The sequence below is a fragment of the Hypomesus nipponensis genome, chromosome 25 (assembly GCF_054491055.1).
Source record: "Hypomesus nipponensis isolate SF chromosome 25, ASM5449105v1, whole genome shotgun sequence".
NCBI lineage: Eukaryota > Metazoa > Chordata > Actinopteri > Osmeriformes > Osmeridae > Hypomesus > Hypomesus nipponensis.
The window spans coordinates 13283082-13301483 of NC_140385.1; the positions used below are offsets into that span (position 1 = coordinate 13283082).

The window sequence follows — 18402 nt, forward strand, 5'->3', positions numbered from 1 at the left end:
ATTGACTAGATATCATTTGAAATGATAACGATAGCTGTTTCCACTTCTGTTGTCGAAGCAAACTGGATTGATGTAGGTGGGTAGAACTTACAGCTTAGCAACCAAACTATCGTGATTCAACTCAGCTTCAGTTAGCTATCTTGCTAACTAATAAAAAATTACCTGACAAAGATCTGGACAAACATGCATCGTGAATTGTAGATTTACATACAACACAGGTTATTTATTTGAATGAAACAGTCAGGAACATGAAATAATGTTAGCCCCATTGCCAAAAAATTAAATCCTCACACATTCTACCTATGCTAGATACAGGATGCGTTAGCATTGCTAATAACCGTTAACGACAACATCATACTACAGCTTGCGGTTGTGATGAACGTAAGGTCGGAACAGCACCTATTTTCAGCATTAGCTTCATAGCAAATCCTGCTTTACATTGTCCCAGGTTTTCAAAACTGAGGCTCTGTGAAATGGTTTGAGCAAATGTGTAATTGAGGGTCGAACTGCACAGGCATCTTCTGATAGACAAACATCCCGTTGAGTGTTTGGTTCCTTAGGAAGACTCTGAAAAGTGTCAGCATTCCCTGTACAGCTGGAACAATGCATTTACCACCGTAGTCCATTTTCAATATCCTTGAAAAACTTTCTTCTTTGTAATTCCGTGGAAGTACACAGAGCAGCACGCAGAACATTTTGGGGTGTGACAAAGGTACAGACCAGAGCCAAAACAGATGGAGCCACATTTGTGATGTCACAAATGTAGATTTTTGGAAACCGGTCGTTTTACAGCTGCAGTTTCAAATTGGGAGATTTAGAAAGGAAAGATATGTCAATGGACTTTGAGGGTCACTGTATGTCCATTTTACCCACCAAACTGTCGTTATTCAACTTTGACAAGGTTAACTCGGTTTTGCAGTCAATGACTCTTTAATGCAACTTTTATTCACAAATTCACTCTAGAAAGTAGAAATGCCTGTGACTGACTCAGATGTATTCTTTGTTTGACTGTGACGGTTTGGTACGAATACATGCACCATTACACCCCTAATATATACTATATATAGGATCAGTGACAGACTGGGAGAAAAAATGGGCCCTGGACTTTGACCCAAAACATTTATTTGTGAGGAATGTTTATTTTAATGACTGAAAACAGATATATCACGGACCGCTGTATGTATCGGTTAAAGAGGCTAATGTCATGATGCTAACACCTGAGTGAAATAGTAGACTACTGTTACCGAAAGTAGATGTACTAGCTTAGACTAATAATATCATCATATATCATATTGTACAATAAATGTCACAATTGTGTTAAATGAGTAAATAGTTATCACCCTGGCCTCTTTGCTTGTGGCGTTTCTGCAGCTGTCTTGCTGTTTTACGTTGTTAGCAGCTATCTCCCAGAAGTTAAGGAGCTGCTAAACTAATATTGTGCTACAGGTACTCACGTGTGTGTTTGTGACACTAGTGACTGTGGCTAGCAAGTTAGCCACTGTTAGCTTCACTTTTTGCCACAAAAACGTAATTTAAGCCTAAACCATGCAATGGAACCTAAATCCCAAAACAAGCAACGCAATCATTACCAAGACAAACAGTTTGACACCCACATTGTCTATGAATCCCAAATATTGAGGGAGCCTTAGGGGTGGGAAAATATTCATAATATATATATATATGTGAGATTACAAAAGTTGTACCCTTGCCAAAGGGCAAGCACACCCAAATACATGAGAGAATATAGTTTGTGTCTTCCCAAAGCAGCCGGCAGGGCACAAAATTAGCAGCTACAACCAGACAAATGCTGATAATATGCACTTTTTTGTGGCTCGTAGATTCGCTTTAGTTTATTTATTGATGTAGGCCAACAGTATGAACTAGAGCGGTTACAATTTCTGGGGAAATTGTAGGGTGTGCTTGCTTACTTGCGTTGGTTGCAGGGGTCCGTATTTAAATTACATTTCTGTATATTTTATATTAAAATGCATAGCCTACTTATTATTTATAAAGATTACATTGATTTAAAAGCATATTTTTTTTCTGCTCATTTACAACTCAAAATACAAAGAGTGAAGAGTAGAATGAAATAGTTGTCTACTCCTTTCCCCTGCAAGAGGGAATGGTGATCAGCAACCTCATAGTTGAATCAAAACGAATACATTTGGCAGACCGGTGTAAAAATTGACCTAATCTCTATGACTTGCACGTCATTGCAAGTTTCTCCTGAAATTAAATGAATTATTTTCGTGAACAGATTGAAGTTTAGGCTGTGGCAATTAAGTTCAGGTCAGTAGTCACTAGTCAGATAGTTTCACCTATTGAAAGACTTTTGATTTAAGTAATGGTAGTGCCAAACATGAGCTGTTTGACTTCCTACGTAGCCTACTGTACTGTAAACAGCTGTGGAGATGTTTGTTTTTTTAGCTACTGTACTAGACTAGGCTACAGTACAGCGTTGCAGTGAGCTACACTGGTTTGAAACCACAGGTAATGATAATTTCACCAACAAATCGTTTACTTATAATCTAATGTCATAATAAATCCTACAACGAAAATGTAATTGTGAGGAATGTTTATTTTAACGATTGAAAACAGATGCATCATAGACCGCTGTAGTATGTGTTGCCCGGACAACAGAGGCTAATGTCATGATGCTAATGCTTCAGTGAAATAGTAGACTACTGTTTCCGAAAGTAGATATAACTACTTCTTTATATCAGCTTATATTGTTTTTCATATCATAAAGTAAAATTAGTAAATAGTTATCACCCTGTCCTATTTGCTTGTGGCGTTTCTGCAGCTCCCTTGCAGTAAAGCAGTTAGCCTAGCTATCTCCCAGAAGTTAACGAGCTGCTAAACTAATGTTCTGCTAGAGGTAGTTACGCGATATTTCGTGACGTTAGTGACGTCAGTAGCGTCAGTGACTGTGGCTAGCAAGTTAGCCACCGTTAGCTTCACTTTTGCCACAAAAACTTAATTAAAACCTAAACCGTGCAACGGTACATAAATCCCAATAGAACCACTGCAAAGGCGACCAAGACGAACCTTTTGACATCGACGTTGTCTATGTAGTCCAAATATTGACTGAGCCTTAGGGGCGCGAAAATAAACAATAATAATAAATAATAAATATATATGTCAGATTACAATGGTTTGTGCTCGCCGAAGGCAAGCACACCCCAATTAACAATGTTTTAAGATCCAGGGCAAAAGAGAAGCAAGCAATAATATCCAATATTTACTGAATTGCTGTCGCAAAACATATCATATCGGCAGTCAAGTATTGCAGTATTTTATATTGTAAGGTCCCTGTCGATTCCCACCCTATACTCATGATTTTAATTAGTGCTGTCAGTTTAACGCGTTATTAACGGTGTTAACGCAAACCCATTTTAACAGTGCCAATTTTTTAATAGCGCGTTTAACGTTCTTTTTGGCCTTGCAAACTTTATAGTTTTTTTCACATGCTGTTGCAACAACTACTGACGTTAGAAAAACTACAACACCACACCGGATCTAGCTAGACCGCAAACAAAACAACAGGCACACCGCACACACTTGTTTGGGCTTGCGAGCCGGCTAAGACTCAGTCGAACAAAGACAGGGAGTCTACCTGCGGGAGTCCAACGTGGAAGGCCGACGGGGCCGGATCACCTCTTCTGATAAGTATCAACCTATTCATATTTAGATTATATTCTACCTAGAATTTATTCATAGCTAGCATGTGTTTTACTTAGCATTCCTGTTCATTACAGTACCCATACACTACACAAAGTATATACGGTCAACTTCTAACCTTCACTACCTATCCAGATCGTCTCCACCTGTCCTCTCTCTTTCTTTAGGGCTCTGGAACTCCAGTCTGCTGTGAACAAGACAGACTTCATCCCGGCGTTTGCTTCCCATGCTTCTCTTCATGCCCTTGCGCTGACAGAGACTTGGATCCGCCCAGAGAACACTGCAACTCCAGCTGCTCTCTCTGTCAACCACTCCTTCACTCACTCACCCCGCTCAACCGAGCGGGGTGGTGGGACAGGTTTGCTTCTTTCCCCACATATTAAATACACATCCACACCACTCTCTGTTACTGCCAAATCATTTGAACACCATTATGTGATGCTAACTGATCCTATCAAAGCATGCTTAATTGTTCTTTATCGCCCACCAGGACCGCTAGCCGACTTTGTGGAGGAGCTGGACATGCTCCTCAGCGTCCTCCCAGATGATGGAACCCCCGATAGTCCTTGGGGACTTCAACATCCACCTCCACGGAACGCAGGCTGTCGACTTCTTGTCTCTCCTGACCTCCTTCGACCTGACGCTGCTGAGCACACCGGCGACCCACAAGGCAGGCAAACAGCTAGACCTTGTCCTGAAACGTAACTGTATCACTGACTTCACCTCTGTAACCCCACTGCACATTTCTGATCACAACTTTATCAAATCTCTGTCTCTCTCCCTCCAACCCCTCCTACCTCCCCTCCCCTCGTAACTTTCCGGCACAGCCTCCGCTCCCTATCCCCCTCCCATTTCTCCTCTATTGTAACATCCTCCCTCCCTCCCATTGACTGAGTCATTGCCAGAGAGAGTCATTGAGTTCTCGTCCCACCCCATTAACACTGTCACCAACACCCTGTTAACCACTTTAACTGCATCACTTGACTCTCTCTGTCCCCTGTCAACCAGGCCTGCACGATCTTCTCCTTCCTGCCCGTGGCTTACAGATGTTATTCGTGAAGAACGGTCCATCCTTTGAGCAGCTGAGAGGAGATGGCGCAAGTCCAAAGACGGTCTGGACCTTGATAAGTATCACTCCCTCCTTAAATCCTTCTCTTCTCACATAACTGGTGCTAAAACCCTTTACTTTCTTAACAAAATTAACTCCGCTTCAAATCCCCACAAATTTTTCTCTACCTTCTCCACCCTTCTTAACCCACCTCCCCCACCCCCCCCTCCACCCTGACAGCAGACGACTTCTCCTCCTTCTTGAGGAAAAAGTCTCCGACATGAGCAGTCGGTTCACTAAACCCACCTTTCCTACCCCCTCACCCTCCATGACTTACCCAACTAAATGTCTAAACTCTTTCTCTCCTCTGTCCGAGTCAGAGCTCTCTGACCTCATTCTCTCTCATCGCCCCACCTCCTGCCCCCTTGATCCTGTCCCCTCCCCTCTCTTTCAAACCATCTCCCCCTCCATCATAACTTTTCTGCTCCATGTCCTAAACTCCTCTCTTACCTCTGGCACCTTCCCCTCTGCCTTTCAAACAGGCCAGAGTTACCCCTCTACTCAAAAAACGCTCCCTTAACCCTGCCGTCCTCCGGAACTACAGATTGACTACTGTTACCCTTCTTTTCTAAAACAATTGAACGTGCTGTATCTAATCAACTGTCTACCTTTCTCTCAGAACAACCTGCTTGACCCCAACCAATCGGGCTTAAAGACCGGCCACTCCACAGAGACTGCCCTCCTTTCAGTCATCGCTGCCCTCCAGTCTACCAGAGCGGCTTCCAGGTCATCCGTCATCATTCTGCTGGACCTTTCTGCAGCGTTTGATATGGTAAACCACCATATCCTGCTCTATAGACTCTCTGAGATGGGCATCACTGGCACTGCACCCCAGTGGATCTCATCCTATCTATCGGGAATATCCTACCAGACCCAACTGTCAGACCCTCGCCAGCTCTCTACTGGTGTCCCACAGGGCTCCTTCCTTGGACCCCTCCTCTTCTCTCTGTACACCACCTCACTTGGACCAATCATCACCTCCCATGGCTTCTCCTACCACTGCTACGCTGACGACACGCAACTGTACCTGTCGTTCCCCCCGACCGATCCGGGGATCTCAGCTAGGATTGAGGCCTGCCTCGCAGACATCTCCGCCTGGATGACCGAGCACCACCTCCAGCTGAACCTCGCCAAAACAGAACTTCTCATCATCCCGGCCAAACCCTCCATCTCCCACGACCTCTCAATCACCCTGGGATCTGCACCCTGGGACTTGTCTGAGCACTCCACCCAGCTGCTTGTCCAAGCATTTGTCCTCTCCAAGTTGGACTACTGCAACTCGCTGCTCGCCAGCCTCACAGCACGCGCAACCCGCCCTCTTCAGAGGATTCAGAATGCAGCGGCACGCCTGGTCTACAATCTACCCGGACGCTCCCACGTTACTCCGCTCCTCATTTCCCTCCACTGGCTACCCATCACGGCCCGCATCAGATTCAAGATCCTGGTACTGACCTTCCGAGCAGTGAACAGGACTGCACCCGACTATATCAAGTCTCTCCTGCAGCCTTACACCCCCACCCGCCACCTACGGTCTTCTTCAGACAACCGCCTGGTGGTCCCACTGCTCAAGACCGCCCGGTCCCAACACAAGCTCTTCTCCTGCCTGGCCCCCCAGTGGTGGAATCAACTCCCCACCTCCATCAGAGACACTGACTGTCTCCCCACCTTCAAGAGAAGGCTCAAGACGCACTTGTTCCGGGAGTACAACGGTACTTAGGAATGGTTTGCTGAACCCAATGCTAGTTTCCTCAAGGATCACAATGACTCCTGCTTAGAGACTTGTTGCTCTTGTTGGTTAGTGGTAACTGATTTAAACTGTTGTATTTGCTGCAAAATATTATATTTTAGTTAATCTTATTTGTATTTGTACTGTTGCTTGCTTTTTCTACAGGTACACTTGCACTTAGAGATTAATGTTGTTTAATTGTAACTTGCTTAACTACATGCTCTTATGGTCCTTCCCTTTGGCACTTATTTTTTGGTTGTTCACAATGTGTGCTTCTTGTTTTGGCTACCCGCAATGCTTTGGGGCTATCTTGTTGTTATTATCAGTGACCTATGCACTTTGCAAAGCTCTCTCTTGGAAGTCGCTTTGGATAAAAGCATCTGCTAAATGAATAAATGTAAATGTAAAGAGTAGTAGGCTAACATTAGGTTTTGAGTGCATGGCGAACACGAGACGCCGAAATGGATGCCAGTAAGATTCTGAATGGAAAGTTTACTTTTAAAAAGTTGCCAAATGGTTCCTTTGACAAGACCAAAGTGATCTGAATGTTTTGTCGTTGTCAACTGAGCTATCATCATAGCACGTCCAGTCTGAAATACCACTTGATGGCTAGGCACACAGCTGATGCGAATTCTCTGCCCGCTCGTCAAAGCCAGGAGATAGCAATGTTGTTTTCAATCTGATCCACTTCTCCATGTTGATAAGAGCATTAAAATAAGAAAAAAATAATTGGACAAAAAGAAATCAAGGGACATTTAGAATAGATGAAAATGTGCGATTAATTGCGCTTAATCGCGAGTTAACTATGACATTAATGCGATTAACCACAATTAAATATTTGTATCGTTTCACAGCAATAATTTTAATTGTTAAATACATGGTATATGCAGGTGCACAGGCACTCTCTTTTGTTCTCTTTTTGTCCTGTCACATAAGGACCTCTGCATGAATTGTTCCATGTGAGGTCCAATTTGTCCATGTACCATGTTATGGCAACTGCTTAAATGTTCATACGGACTGACATGAACCAACGAGTTCAACGGATTCAGTGATGTGGAATGAGATCAGGAGCTTGGTGAATTTGCTTACCGGTAACTTGCTTGTTGGACTCGATAGTTTGTTATGTTAATTTAGCCTATTCGGCCTCCCAGGTATGTTATGCTATTGTGTAGCTGAATAACTTAATGTGTTACGTTAACATACCGGACACCTATTCAGCCTGTTGTTTTATGTGTTATTGTGTAGTTGAATAACTTTCCTTTACGGATGAAATGTCTGTTCTTGGTCTTGGATTTTGTGAAAAAAATTTCGAAATAAATGCGACTTAGAGTCCAGTGCGATTTATATGTTATCTTTTTTTTCCTCTTCATGATGCATTTTTTGACTGATGCGACTCATACTCCGGAGCGACGTATAGTCTGGAAAATACGGTATTTAAATGCTAATGCAAACATATTGAGACATATATCGAATATTGTTCATTTTTGTACAATATCCATGTATATTTTTTTCCTTGAGGGTTTAGGTTGGTTGAGGGGCAGATCTATGGGCGTATGTGAAGCCCTCTGTGACATGCTTGCGTGTAAAAAGGGCTATACAAATACATTTGATTTGATTTGATTTATTTTTTGGGTTTCCAGCCATAGTAAATGTAAAATTGCTGTTCCTGTTCCTCAAGTTTTATATATCTGGTTCCTCCATTTAAGAAGACCTTAAAACTGGGTACTTAATATAAACCTTCGTATGTGTTTGTTACACATATTTAAAAAGTTGACCGGATGAACCATCTATCACAGTCTATCACTGTCTAATTTCATCCACGTAGCTGTAGCTGTCAGTAATTCCTCACAGAACGATGATTGGCAAGATGTATTTATTTATTTTGGATGGTCGTGATCTCGCTAAACAAGCCGAGTCGCAAAGTTAATTGAATATACAACATATGAGTAAAGAAGCCTTACCTGCATATATGAAACCAGGTCATAGAGACAGCAAACCAAGCTGTGGAAGGCTTCAGTGGTTTGCGCCTGATCACTGTGAGTACTCTCTCCTGGTTGTGTGGGCAGTAAGACCTTGAGTAGGCTGTGTCTCAGCATAGCATGCTGAGGCAGTCGTTTAGGCTCACAATACAAGTAGCGTAGGAAGGGTGCAAACATGGTCACGTATGCAGATTCATCCCTGCATGCACACAGAAAACATACATTTCTGGCAGCATAGTGGCAGGGTAAACATGGATTTAATTTGATCTAATAGTGTCATTTACAGGGCTTAGAACTGTGAGCAAATCACATTGGTTAAAATTCTAAAATCAACTCAGAGCTCCAAAAATACCTTCACTCAAATGAATTCTCAGGTTGAAAAAGTTGATAGCACCTGTGCCCAACTGATAACCTATTCATGGAACCATAGTTGTACATTTTCATCAGTTATGAAAGGCAAGGTTCATTCCCATTCTGATCACGTAGACAACCTGTCCATTACCTGTCCATTGCTTCCTGGAGGATGTCATTCATCTCCATCAGCAGGGCAGTCCAGCAGTCCGGACAGTTCTCCAGCACAGTGATGTACGGATGTGGGTTGCTTCTGCAAAACACATTAATTTCCACTTAATATCAGTAAGTACATTATAACATTTCCAGTATTATAACAAGATCTTAACAAAAGAGTTCAATCAAGTTCAGCCTATCTCTGAGTTTCTTTGCCCCCTTTTCTCTTAACTCTTGCTTGTTTCACCTCCCCACATTAAGCTTAGTGACCATCTCTCTATCTTCAGGATCCTGGCACCTAGTTTTGCAATGACCTCAATACAGAACAATCAATCAGGCATTTCTCCACACCAGACAGACACACTATTACCTGCTTTCAGAGGCAGACAATGAAGAAAATGTAAGCAAAGAGGAGACACAGCAAATCCTTTCTCAGTTGCAATTCAACTGCAAGTTCAACAGGTCAGAGGTTTAGACTGACGAAAGATGATCATTTTTCCTCAAAATAAAACCGCCTGTTTTTGTAAAGATGCATTCTATTACACACAAAGTGTGTTATCATAATCATGCAGATGACACACAAATCCACATAACTTAATCCCATACAAGGGCTGGGTAAATGCATTGAAGAAATCAACACCTGGATGTGCCTGAATTTTCTTCAATTGAATAAAGATAAAACAGAAGTAATTGTTTTTGGTCCAAAGGACAAACAATTGAAAGTCAGCCTCAGTTTCAATCGCTGATGTTAAAAACCACAAAACCAAGCTAGAAATCTTGGTGTAGTTATGGATTCAGACCTCAATATGAGCAGCTATATCAAGACAATTACAAAATCAGCCTACTATCACCTGAAGAATGTATCTAGGGTTAGAGGACTTATGTCTCAACGGGATTTGGAGGAACTCTTTGGAGTCCATGCATTTATCTTCAGTAGACTCGACTACTGTAACGGTGTGCTCACAGTTCTCTGTAAAAAGTCAATCAGAAAGCTGCAGCTGATTCAGAACGCTGCAGCTCGAGTCCTCACTAAGACCAAGAAAGTGGATAACATCACTCCAGTTCTGAGGTCTTTGCAGTGGCTTCCTGTCCAACAAAGAATTGACTTTAGAATCCTGCTGCTGGTTTATAAAGCACTGAATAGTTTAAATTAGTGCTGTCAAACGATTAAAATATTTAATCGCGATTAATCGCATTAATGTCATTGTTAACTTGCGATTAATCACAATTAATCGCGTTTTTATCTATTTTAAATGTCCCTTGATTTCTTTTTGTCCCATTCTTTTTTCAAATTGTAATGCTCTTATCAACATGGAAAAGTGGTTTGGATTGCTTAGTGCAAATATTTTTTTTATTGAAAACAACATTGCAATCGCCTGGCTTTGATGAGGGGCGGAGAATTCGCATCAGCTGTGTGCTTGGCCATCAAGTGGTATTTCAGACGGACGTGCTGCGATGATAGCTCAGTTTACAACGACAAAACACACAGATCACTTTGGTCTTGTCAATGGAACCATTTGGCAACTTTTTTAAAGTAAACTTTCCATTCAGAATCTTATTGGCATCCATTTCGGCGTCTCGCGCTCGCCATCCACTCAAAACATAACGTTAGCCAACTACCAGAGAATGTCTAATATCTGTAAACGGGCTCTGCTACTACTCTTTAGCCGGCTCGCAAGCCAAACAAGTGTGTGTGGTGGGTCTGTTGTTTTGTTTCCGGTCTAGCTAGATCCGGTGTTGTGTTGTAATTTTTTCTAGCGTCGGTAGTTGTTGCAACAGCATGTGGAAAAAACTAAAAAGTTTGCTAGACCAAAAAGAGCGTTAATCGCGCGATAAAAAAATGTACGCCGTTAATTTGGGTTTGCGTTAACGCCGTTAATAACACGTTAAACTGACAGCACTAGTTTAAATACATTTGTGATCTGCTGCTACCTTATGAACCATCCCGACCCCTCTGGGACTGGTTTACTTTGTGTTCCAAGAGTCAGAACTAAACATGGAAAAGCAGCGTTCAGTTTTTTCTGCTCCACATATCTGGAACAAGGTCCCTGAAAGCTGCAGGTCTGCTGAGAACCTCAACTCCTTTAAATCCAGATTGAAGACTTTACTGTTTGCTGTTAATTAATTGAACCAGATTCAAGGATATCAATCGATTTCTGCATCTCACTCATGCATTTTTATTTCTTAAACTGCATTGCAACTTTTATTCTATTTCTTGCTTTTTGAATGTTTGTAATGTTTTATTGAATGTTATTAATTGTTTTTAAATCTTGTTTTCTTTTACATTATGTTTTGATGCTTTTAATGGTTTCATGTGAAGCACTTTGAATTGCCTTGTTGTTCAAATGTGCTATACAAATAAACTTGCCTTGCCTATTGATTTCCTTGGATTTCTATTCAAGTCAACATGAATACAAATGTGGCATGTGCTGGTAAAAAAATACTTTGGGGGATTTTTCATAATATGAAAATCTTGAAGACACAAAAAGAAATGTAAAGGATCACTGAATCCTCAATATTGTCATTAAGACAGGCTTGTTAAGGCATATTTTCTAGTCTCTCTCTCTAAAAGTTCCGATAGCACAGAGATGAATATCATAGGAATATCAAAGGACACTCTTGGTGTCCTCTGATAACCTCTTGGAGGTTAATGGAATTAACAGCAAAAAACCTTCTATAATCTATGCCAGGAGAAGGTGCAGGGGCAGATCTACCGGGGTTGCATGGGGTGGCAACTGCCACCCTAAAAATAACCTTTCCACCCCAGTTGGCAGCTTTGAAAACAAAGAAAAGTTGCGGCTCATCACACATTTGCGAGAGCACATTTCTAATATCTGACTGCAAGTGAATGCAGCCGAGTTGGACATTTACCAGAGTGCATTTCTAACTTCAACCCTCCTCCCCACTCTGACAAGTCAGACATTTGCGAGAGCGAATTTCTAATATACAAGCCCAAACAAAATCTGTGGATTTTTTTGCGGTTATTCAGACTGAAAATCTGCAGAATTCCGATGGCCTTCCTGTTCTTGTGTTGGAGCTACTGAAGACGTTCCACAACAGTTTGACGCCGAATATGGTCGATTGAATGTTGACAGACTTCGCAGAAAAGTATTGCTCCATTCTCATAAAGATTGCCTGAAAACTCCCTGGCCCTGTCTATTCCTGTAATTTTGGTTGATAAGTGTTTCCGTGTCAATTCTTCAGGGATGAATCTAGGCATTTTTGACCAACGTTTAAATATTGTCTACACTTACAGTGCATTCACACTGCAGCGGAGCGGGGCGTCGGCTTCCAATTCATTTTCAATGAAAACCAGGCGTTGACGCTCGCATAGGGCATTGTGGGAATGAGAGCGGGGCATCGACGCTCGCGTAGGGAATTGTGGGAAGGCAAGAGGGGCGTCTAAAGTTGGATCTTCTCAACTTTATGTAATTGAGGAGCGTGAAAACGCTACTGTTGGCCAATTGGATTGGTTTCTTGTTTCTTGTACGTAGCAACTGTTGGTCATGGTAAACATTTCTAGGTTTGACAATTTCAAGATGGAAGAGCAAATCATCGTATGTGTGTCTACACACTCAGTCTTGTTTTATACGCCTCTGTACGATTAAAGAGACTTAAAAAAAAAATGTATACCTGGCGCAGGCAGGGCCAGGTTAAGGACATCTGGGGCCAGGGGCAGAAGCCCCCATAGTAATAATACATATATTATTACTATGATTTTTATCAATATATATTAGAGAGAGAGAGAGGGATTGGTAATTAAATTAAGACAGACAAAAATATCAGTATGTAATACATTGTAATTTCAGTGGCGGCTGCTGGTCTTTCAAAAAGGGGAAGCTCATTTTCGGCCTACATTCAAAAAATGTTTAGTTCACTGGCTAGTTCACCCCTACAACAAGCCTAGCCTACTGAATGAATTAACGAATGAACCAACAATCTAACAAAACAATATTAATCAAGGAGGAAATGTGGAAATTAGGTTAAACTGAAACAAGGAACGTGGTGTATATTGTATGAAATGTATGATGAATATTGGTTAGCAATTTCGCCAGGCAAATACCAAGAAATAGGTTGCTGCAGTTTGTCCTTCAACTACAGTTGCAAAATCCGCAATGGGACTGAGCTTGAACACTTTCTGTGACTTTTTGTAGTACAAAATTACTGTCAATCAAAAGGAGATGCAATCTTTCGACAGACCCTCCAATCATCACGCGGAAGCCCAGCGTCCAGGCCAGCCCACTCCTCCATTCACCCCCAGAGACGCTGAGCGTCCGAGGCGGGACATAATCTCAGGATTCATCCAATGACCGTATAGTTTCGAAGCACTGAAAAAAACTGTTCAGAGTAGCCCCATTGAAGTCCATGGAAGCTGAGCTTCAACAGGGAAATGCACTGTGACGCTACGGGAATGTATGAGAAGGAAATCAGTCAGTCGAGCTGCTAATATATGTAGCTGATTCTGAAAGAACTCTTCAATATGAACGTGTTCTAACGCATTTAAAATGTCAACACAATAGTAAATATTTGACCATTAATTATTTTTTTTTGCAGGGGAAGCTGAGCTTCCCTTGCAGTCTTAAAGAAATCACCACTGATTGTAATACATTGTAACACTCACCCTTAGCCAGCCACGATGTCAAAATACATTGGAACATGCAGTCTAGCGTGCACACACACAGCCCAGCAAACACATATTTACAAACAACTGGATTGAATAATTTAATTATCTGGCTGTGGCCGCCTACTGAAAAGAACCTAGGCTAGATAATCAGTGTGGGACTCCACTCGTCTACTTTTTTTGAAGGCAAAGTCACGTGACTCTAAGAGAACGTGGACTTCACTACGGGTGGGTAAATCCTTTTTTCTTTTTCTCCCGTGCCTGGCCCCCTAGTGGCCGGGGCAGCAGCCCCTCCTGCCCATTGCACAAACGCGGCCCTGGGCGCAGGGTTGTCAATGTTGTCGGTGTCCATGGTGTGTTAAATTCAGTCTCGTCACTTTAGCAAGCTACAGGACGTAACCTAGCTCTAACTTTCTTCTGTGCTAGCTGCATACTTTACTAGTCTTGTGTGACAGAGTTGACATGAACCTTATTTAGATGAAGTGAATTCAAACAAAAGATGTTCCAAATGTTATACTGCATCCACTAAGGTGTAATATCAGGCTGCGCAACTGCTGTTTATTACGTTTATTTTAACGCATTTTGGGCGTTTGCGCTACCCGTATTTTAGAGTGAAACCTTCTCCGTTGGACGTAAGCAGGCTATGGGAGCGCTCCATGAATAATATCATATTTTAATAAATTAACATGTTTTATTTACAAACTATTGAGTGCATATAAATGTATACAAGTTACAGTAACCAATGCTTTTGAAAACTAACAATGAAAGTGATTTATAAATGTTGTAACCGAGAAAGTATATTTTGGCGGCAATCACGCTGCACTGCGTGTTATGGAGAGCATTGTCCTGAGTTTGGTTTTAGATTTTTTTTGTATGCAGTCGCGCAAGCAGCAAACTCTGTTTTAATTGTGAATGCAGGCAATAAAAGCTACTGTGAAGAACCCCTGGTCGATTCCTTATCACCAATGCACATGAGAGTGAGGGTCGTTACACTAGCTACAGTAATCTAGTTTACCCAGCACACGATTGACATTCAACGTTGAAATGCTGGTCGGCAGTCACTCGCTAGCCATACAGTAAATGTGTAGTGTCCATAACCTAGCGAATGTTACTGGAAAAATGTTTGAAGTGCTGTATGGTACTGTAGCCTATAGCGTAGTTGACAAGATCATGCAACATCCAGCCAGCTTATCTGATTCCTTGCATCATGCTGTGTAAAAGCGTGAAAAAAAGTATTTTGATCGAGACAGGACCACCTCTATATATCAATAATTATCGCTATTTAAATACATGAACCCAAGTCTGAACACTTGTCCATGACACCGTTTTACACAAACTACAACAGTGACCTTAGAGAACTACAACTCTGTATTCACTTTAACATGCACCCGAGCGTGGTGCACTGTGGGAAGGCCAGCGGTGCAGAGCGTTAAAAAACGCTGCAGTGTGAACGCACCGTAACGTGAACATTACTGTATCAGATTGCTATCACAGACCTACTACCTACACTGGTGGCAATGGGCTCTGTTTAAAGGTTAATTATTTCGAAACAATAGAGACGTAATATAAGTGGAGAAGTTTTTTAAATGTTTGCCTCAGACCAATGCATTCTATTTGAAATTCTGCCCTTCCCACCCTCCCCAATGCGCTGAGACCAAGGTGAAATCAGTTTTATATTCGAGATTCAACAGACATTGATATTCGTACCTCCGTTCAGGCTCTGTGTCATATTTAGGGACCGGGGTAAAAGAGTAGACAGTCTGAATGCCGAAAAACCAAACAGACATTTTAATACACACAATTTTCAGTGTTTCTTCAATATCTTTGTCAAAATCGACCATACAAACGTCAAACTGTTTGCACATTCTTCTACAACTAGCTAACCAGGTTGTCCAACCTTCGGTTTGGTTGTGTTATGTTGTGTGTTATTGATTAACCAATAGCTAATAAATCCATGAAAACATACATGTTGATTTGTGTTTCCTCAATATCTTTGATTTAAGGCTTTAATAATGTGCCATAATAATGTAGCCTAATGTTTTTGAGTTAAAACGTCTTAATTTGGGGGCATTCCAAATAAACATACATTCCAAATAAACCTTGATTAATATGACTGCGATTAAATCAGCATATATACTTCTGCCACGGCATACCACCCCTCAAATGTCCTGCCACCCTCTTGCCACCCCATGAATATTTTTCTAGATCCGCCCGAGAAGGTTATCACCAAATGTCCCTCTGCTAGCCCATAGGATATCAAAAGATCTGCCGCAGTCAAACGCAATACACATTACTCTTCCCCTTAGTCTCAGAATTATTCAAAAGCTGACATTGTATGGATTTACAAACATCCCTCAAGAACCACACTGCTTATGGACACTATAAGGATGACAGGAATGTATGTGTGCTTTTCTTTTCATACTGTACTAAATTTGATGATTTAATTAAACTACCCTTCACCTGGAGATGTGCAAAAATTGTTAAGGAATGGTTTGAGGAACAAGTTCCAGGTGTTAGTTCCCGGTGTGACTTGAGTGCTTCTTTGTAGAATTGGTCAGGTAGTCACTACTTAGTTAAGAGAAGTAATGGCAGTTATAAAAAGGAGTGTCTGAGTAGGTGAGACTGGTTTATTGGTCAGTTACCCAGGTTGGACATGATCCAAGCTGATTTTTCCTAAAGTTTCACAGCTAGGTGTGAACAGGAGTAATTCTAGAATCATGAATGTTCATACCTTGTAAATGCATCATAAAGTATCTACACAACATGGATAAATGCCTTTGTTAGTAAATTACACGAAGTTGGATACCAAAGTTGACTGACTTTGTGGCAGGGCACATTATCCTGCTGAAAGATGCCACTGCCATCAAGGAATACAATTTCCATGAAAGGGTGTACACGGTTTACAACAATGCTTAGGTAGGCGAGTAAAACAGTTCCATATGCGACCACATTTTACACTCTGCGACAATGTTTTCTTTAATTAGCCAATGGTAGTAAACTGATTGATTTTACTCGCCTGTGATTGAGTTAGAGGCAAAGAATAAGTTAAGCGCAGATTCCAATGAGGCACCGTCGCTTCCCTGTCCAGTGTTGCCGGGGGGGATGTTGGGGTGCGAGTTAACAGAGGTACAAGTGCTGCTGCTCATAAACAAAAACAGAGATAACATGTCAAAGTAACGGAAAGTTGCTAGATTTGTCACTAGATTTGTTGTTGTTATGGAAAGTGAAATGTCGCTACACTGCCTTTGTCGTTTTCTCTCACTAAAAACTTTACATGCTTTTTATGGCACACGTCATGCACGCAAACACTCGCTCATTTGTCACCTTTCACAGAGATGGATGCAAAAAAAGCTACAGTCACAGTCTGAGCAGAAAACGCTTGATCATTTATTTTGTTATCAAGGAAAATTAAAGAGTCCTGTTCCTTGTTCAGATTATTCCTGTTCTGCTAGTCAGTTTTGCCAATGCAAAAGAGCCTTCAGTGCCTATAAGAGAATACAATCAGATCTCCACAGCAGTCTCATATCCTAATGTCTTTCAGACCTGATCCTTATTTCAACAAAAGGCCCAGAGCCTCAGCAGAAGGCCTGTGACCCATCAACAGCACTGGAGAGATGGCTGAAGTCAGGTAGCAAGAGAAAGCCATTTGCTAAGAATTGGTAGATTGAACCCATTCAACAATAAATAATAATTAAATGATAAATTATGTTTACTAGCCATAGCTTCATTGTGTCCGTAGAGCGCTGTGGTACGTGTAAAAGTAACATCCACATGAATGGCAGGACTCAAGGTTTCCCAGCAGAGCATTGCCTGCGCTGGCTTGCCTTCTTCTCATAGCATTCCCTGGTGCCACGTGTACTAAAGTCCTGCACCGGGTCGGGTACTCGTGGTTCCCCGCAGTTAAACCGCTAAAAAACCAATTTTTAGTACAAGGACAAAAATATTTCAACCCGCCGTGCAAGTTGCGGTTCAGAACTAATATATTGCGGGTCGGAAACATTATTAAAATAAAACGTTTTAAGATGTGTTTAACGTTCTAATTTGCATAATACTTAAGTCGTTAATAGTCTACCAGATAAAACGGTACGATTCAAAAAAAGAGAATTCAATTCAGAACTCTCAAAAAAGAGAATTCACTGGGTCTATCAAAATGGCTTAACAAGAAATGATTAAATCAAACGAAAGGTTATAGAATACACTATCGTGCAACCTACGTGAGCTAAATCTGCTGTTTGGTAGGATTTGGGGGTAATCGTGGACAAGGACAAGGCTACAAATTTACGCATTGTGTTGTGAAAAATAAATCTACAAAAGCTTTTTGGTTGCCAGTTACTTAAAGGTTAAAATAGTGCCACACAATTAATAAATCCTTAAGGGACATCAGAGGAACATTAGCCAACGTTTGGAGTCTAAACCAATTTAATAAATCGATTCCTTTTTTTTAACAGGGTAAGGATTCGTAAGGGTAACAATTTGGTTACGTTTTCAGGTGAAAATCTGTCCTTGTATCGGGTGTCGGTTTGGTCTCGGAATTGATGTTGCCTGCGTGGTTCTGCTACAATTCAAATAAACTGTGCAGGACTCTAACGTGTACCCCAGGTAAGCGATGCACATGCAACCAGCCATCCACATGGTGTAAAAGAAAATGTGATTCATCAGACTAGGCCACCTTTTTCCATTGCTCCATGGTCCAGTTCTGATGCTCTATGCTATGGGCCCATTGTAGGTGCGTTCGGCAGTGGATAAGGGTCAGCAAACAAACTGAGATAGAAAGGTGTCA

The 18402-nt window shown here is 41.6% G+C and overlaps 1 protein-coding gene across 6 annotated transcripts in view; it reads right to left on the reverse strand.

The window, feature by feature from the left end:
• The window catches only part of focad (focadhesin), a 181879-nt gene that overhangs the window by 123884 nt on the left and 39593 nt on the right, over window positions 1–18402 (reverse strand). For 5 of the 6 annotated variants that reach the window (XM_084692195.1, XM_084692196.1, XM_084692194.1 and 2 more), the window contains 2 exons: window positions 8997–9098; window positions 8477–8693 (listed from right to left, as the gene is read on the reverse strand). In XM_084692195.1, coding sequence (XP_084548321.1) covers window positions 8477–8693; window positions 8997–9098 — 319 coding nt within the window. Of the gene's footprint in view, window positions 1–8476; window positions 8694–8846; window positions 8898–8996; window positions 9099–18402 lie in introns of those variants that run through there. The other variant, XM_084692198.1, reaches the window with a different exon arrangement.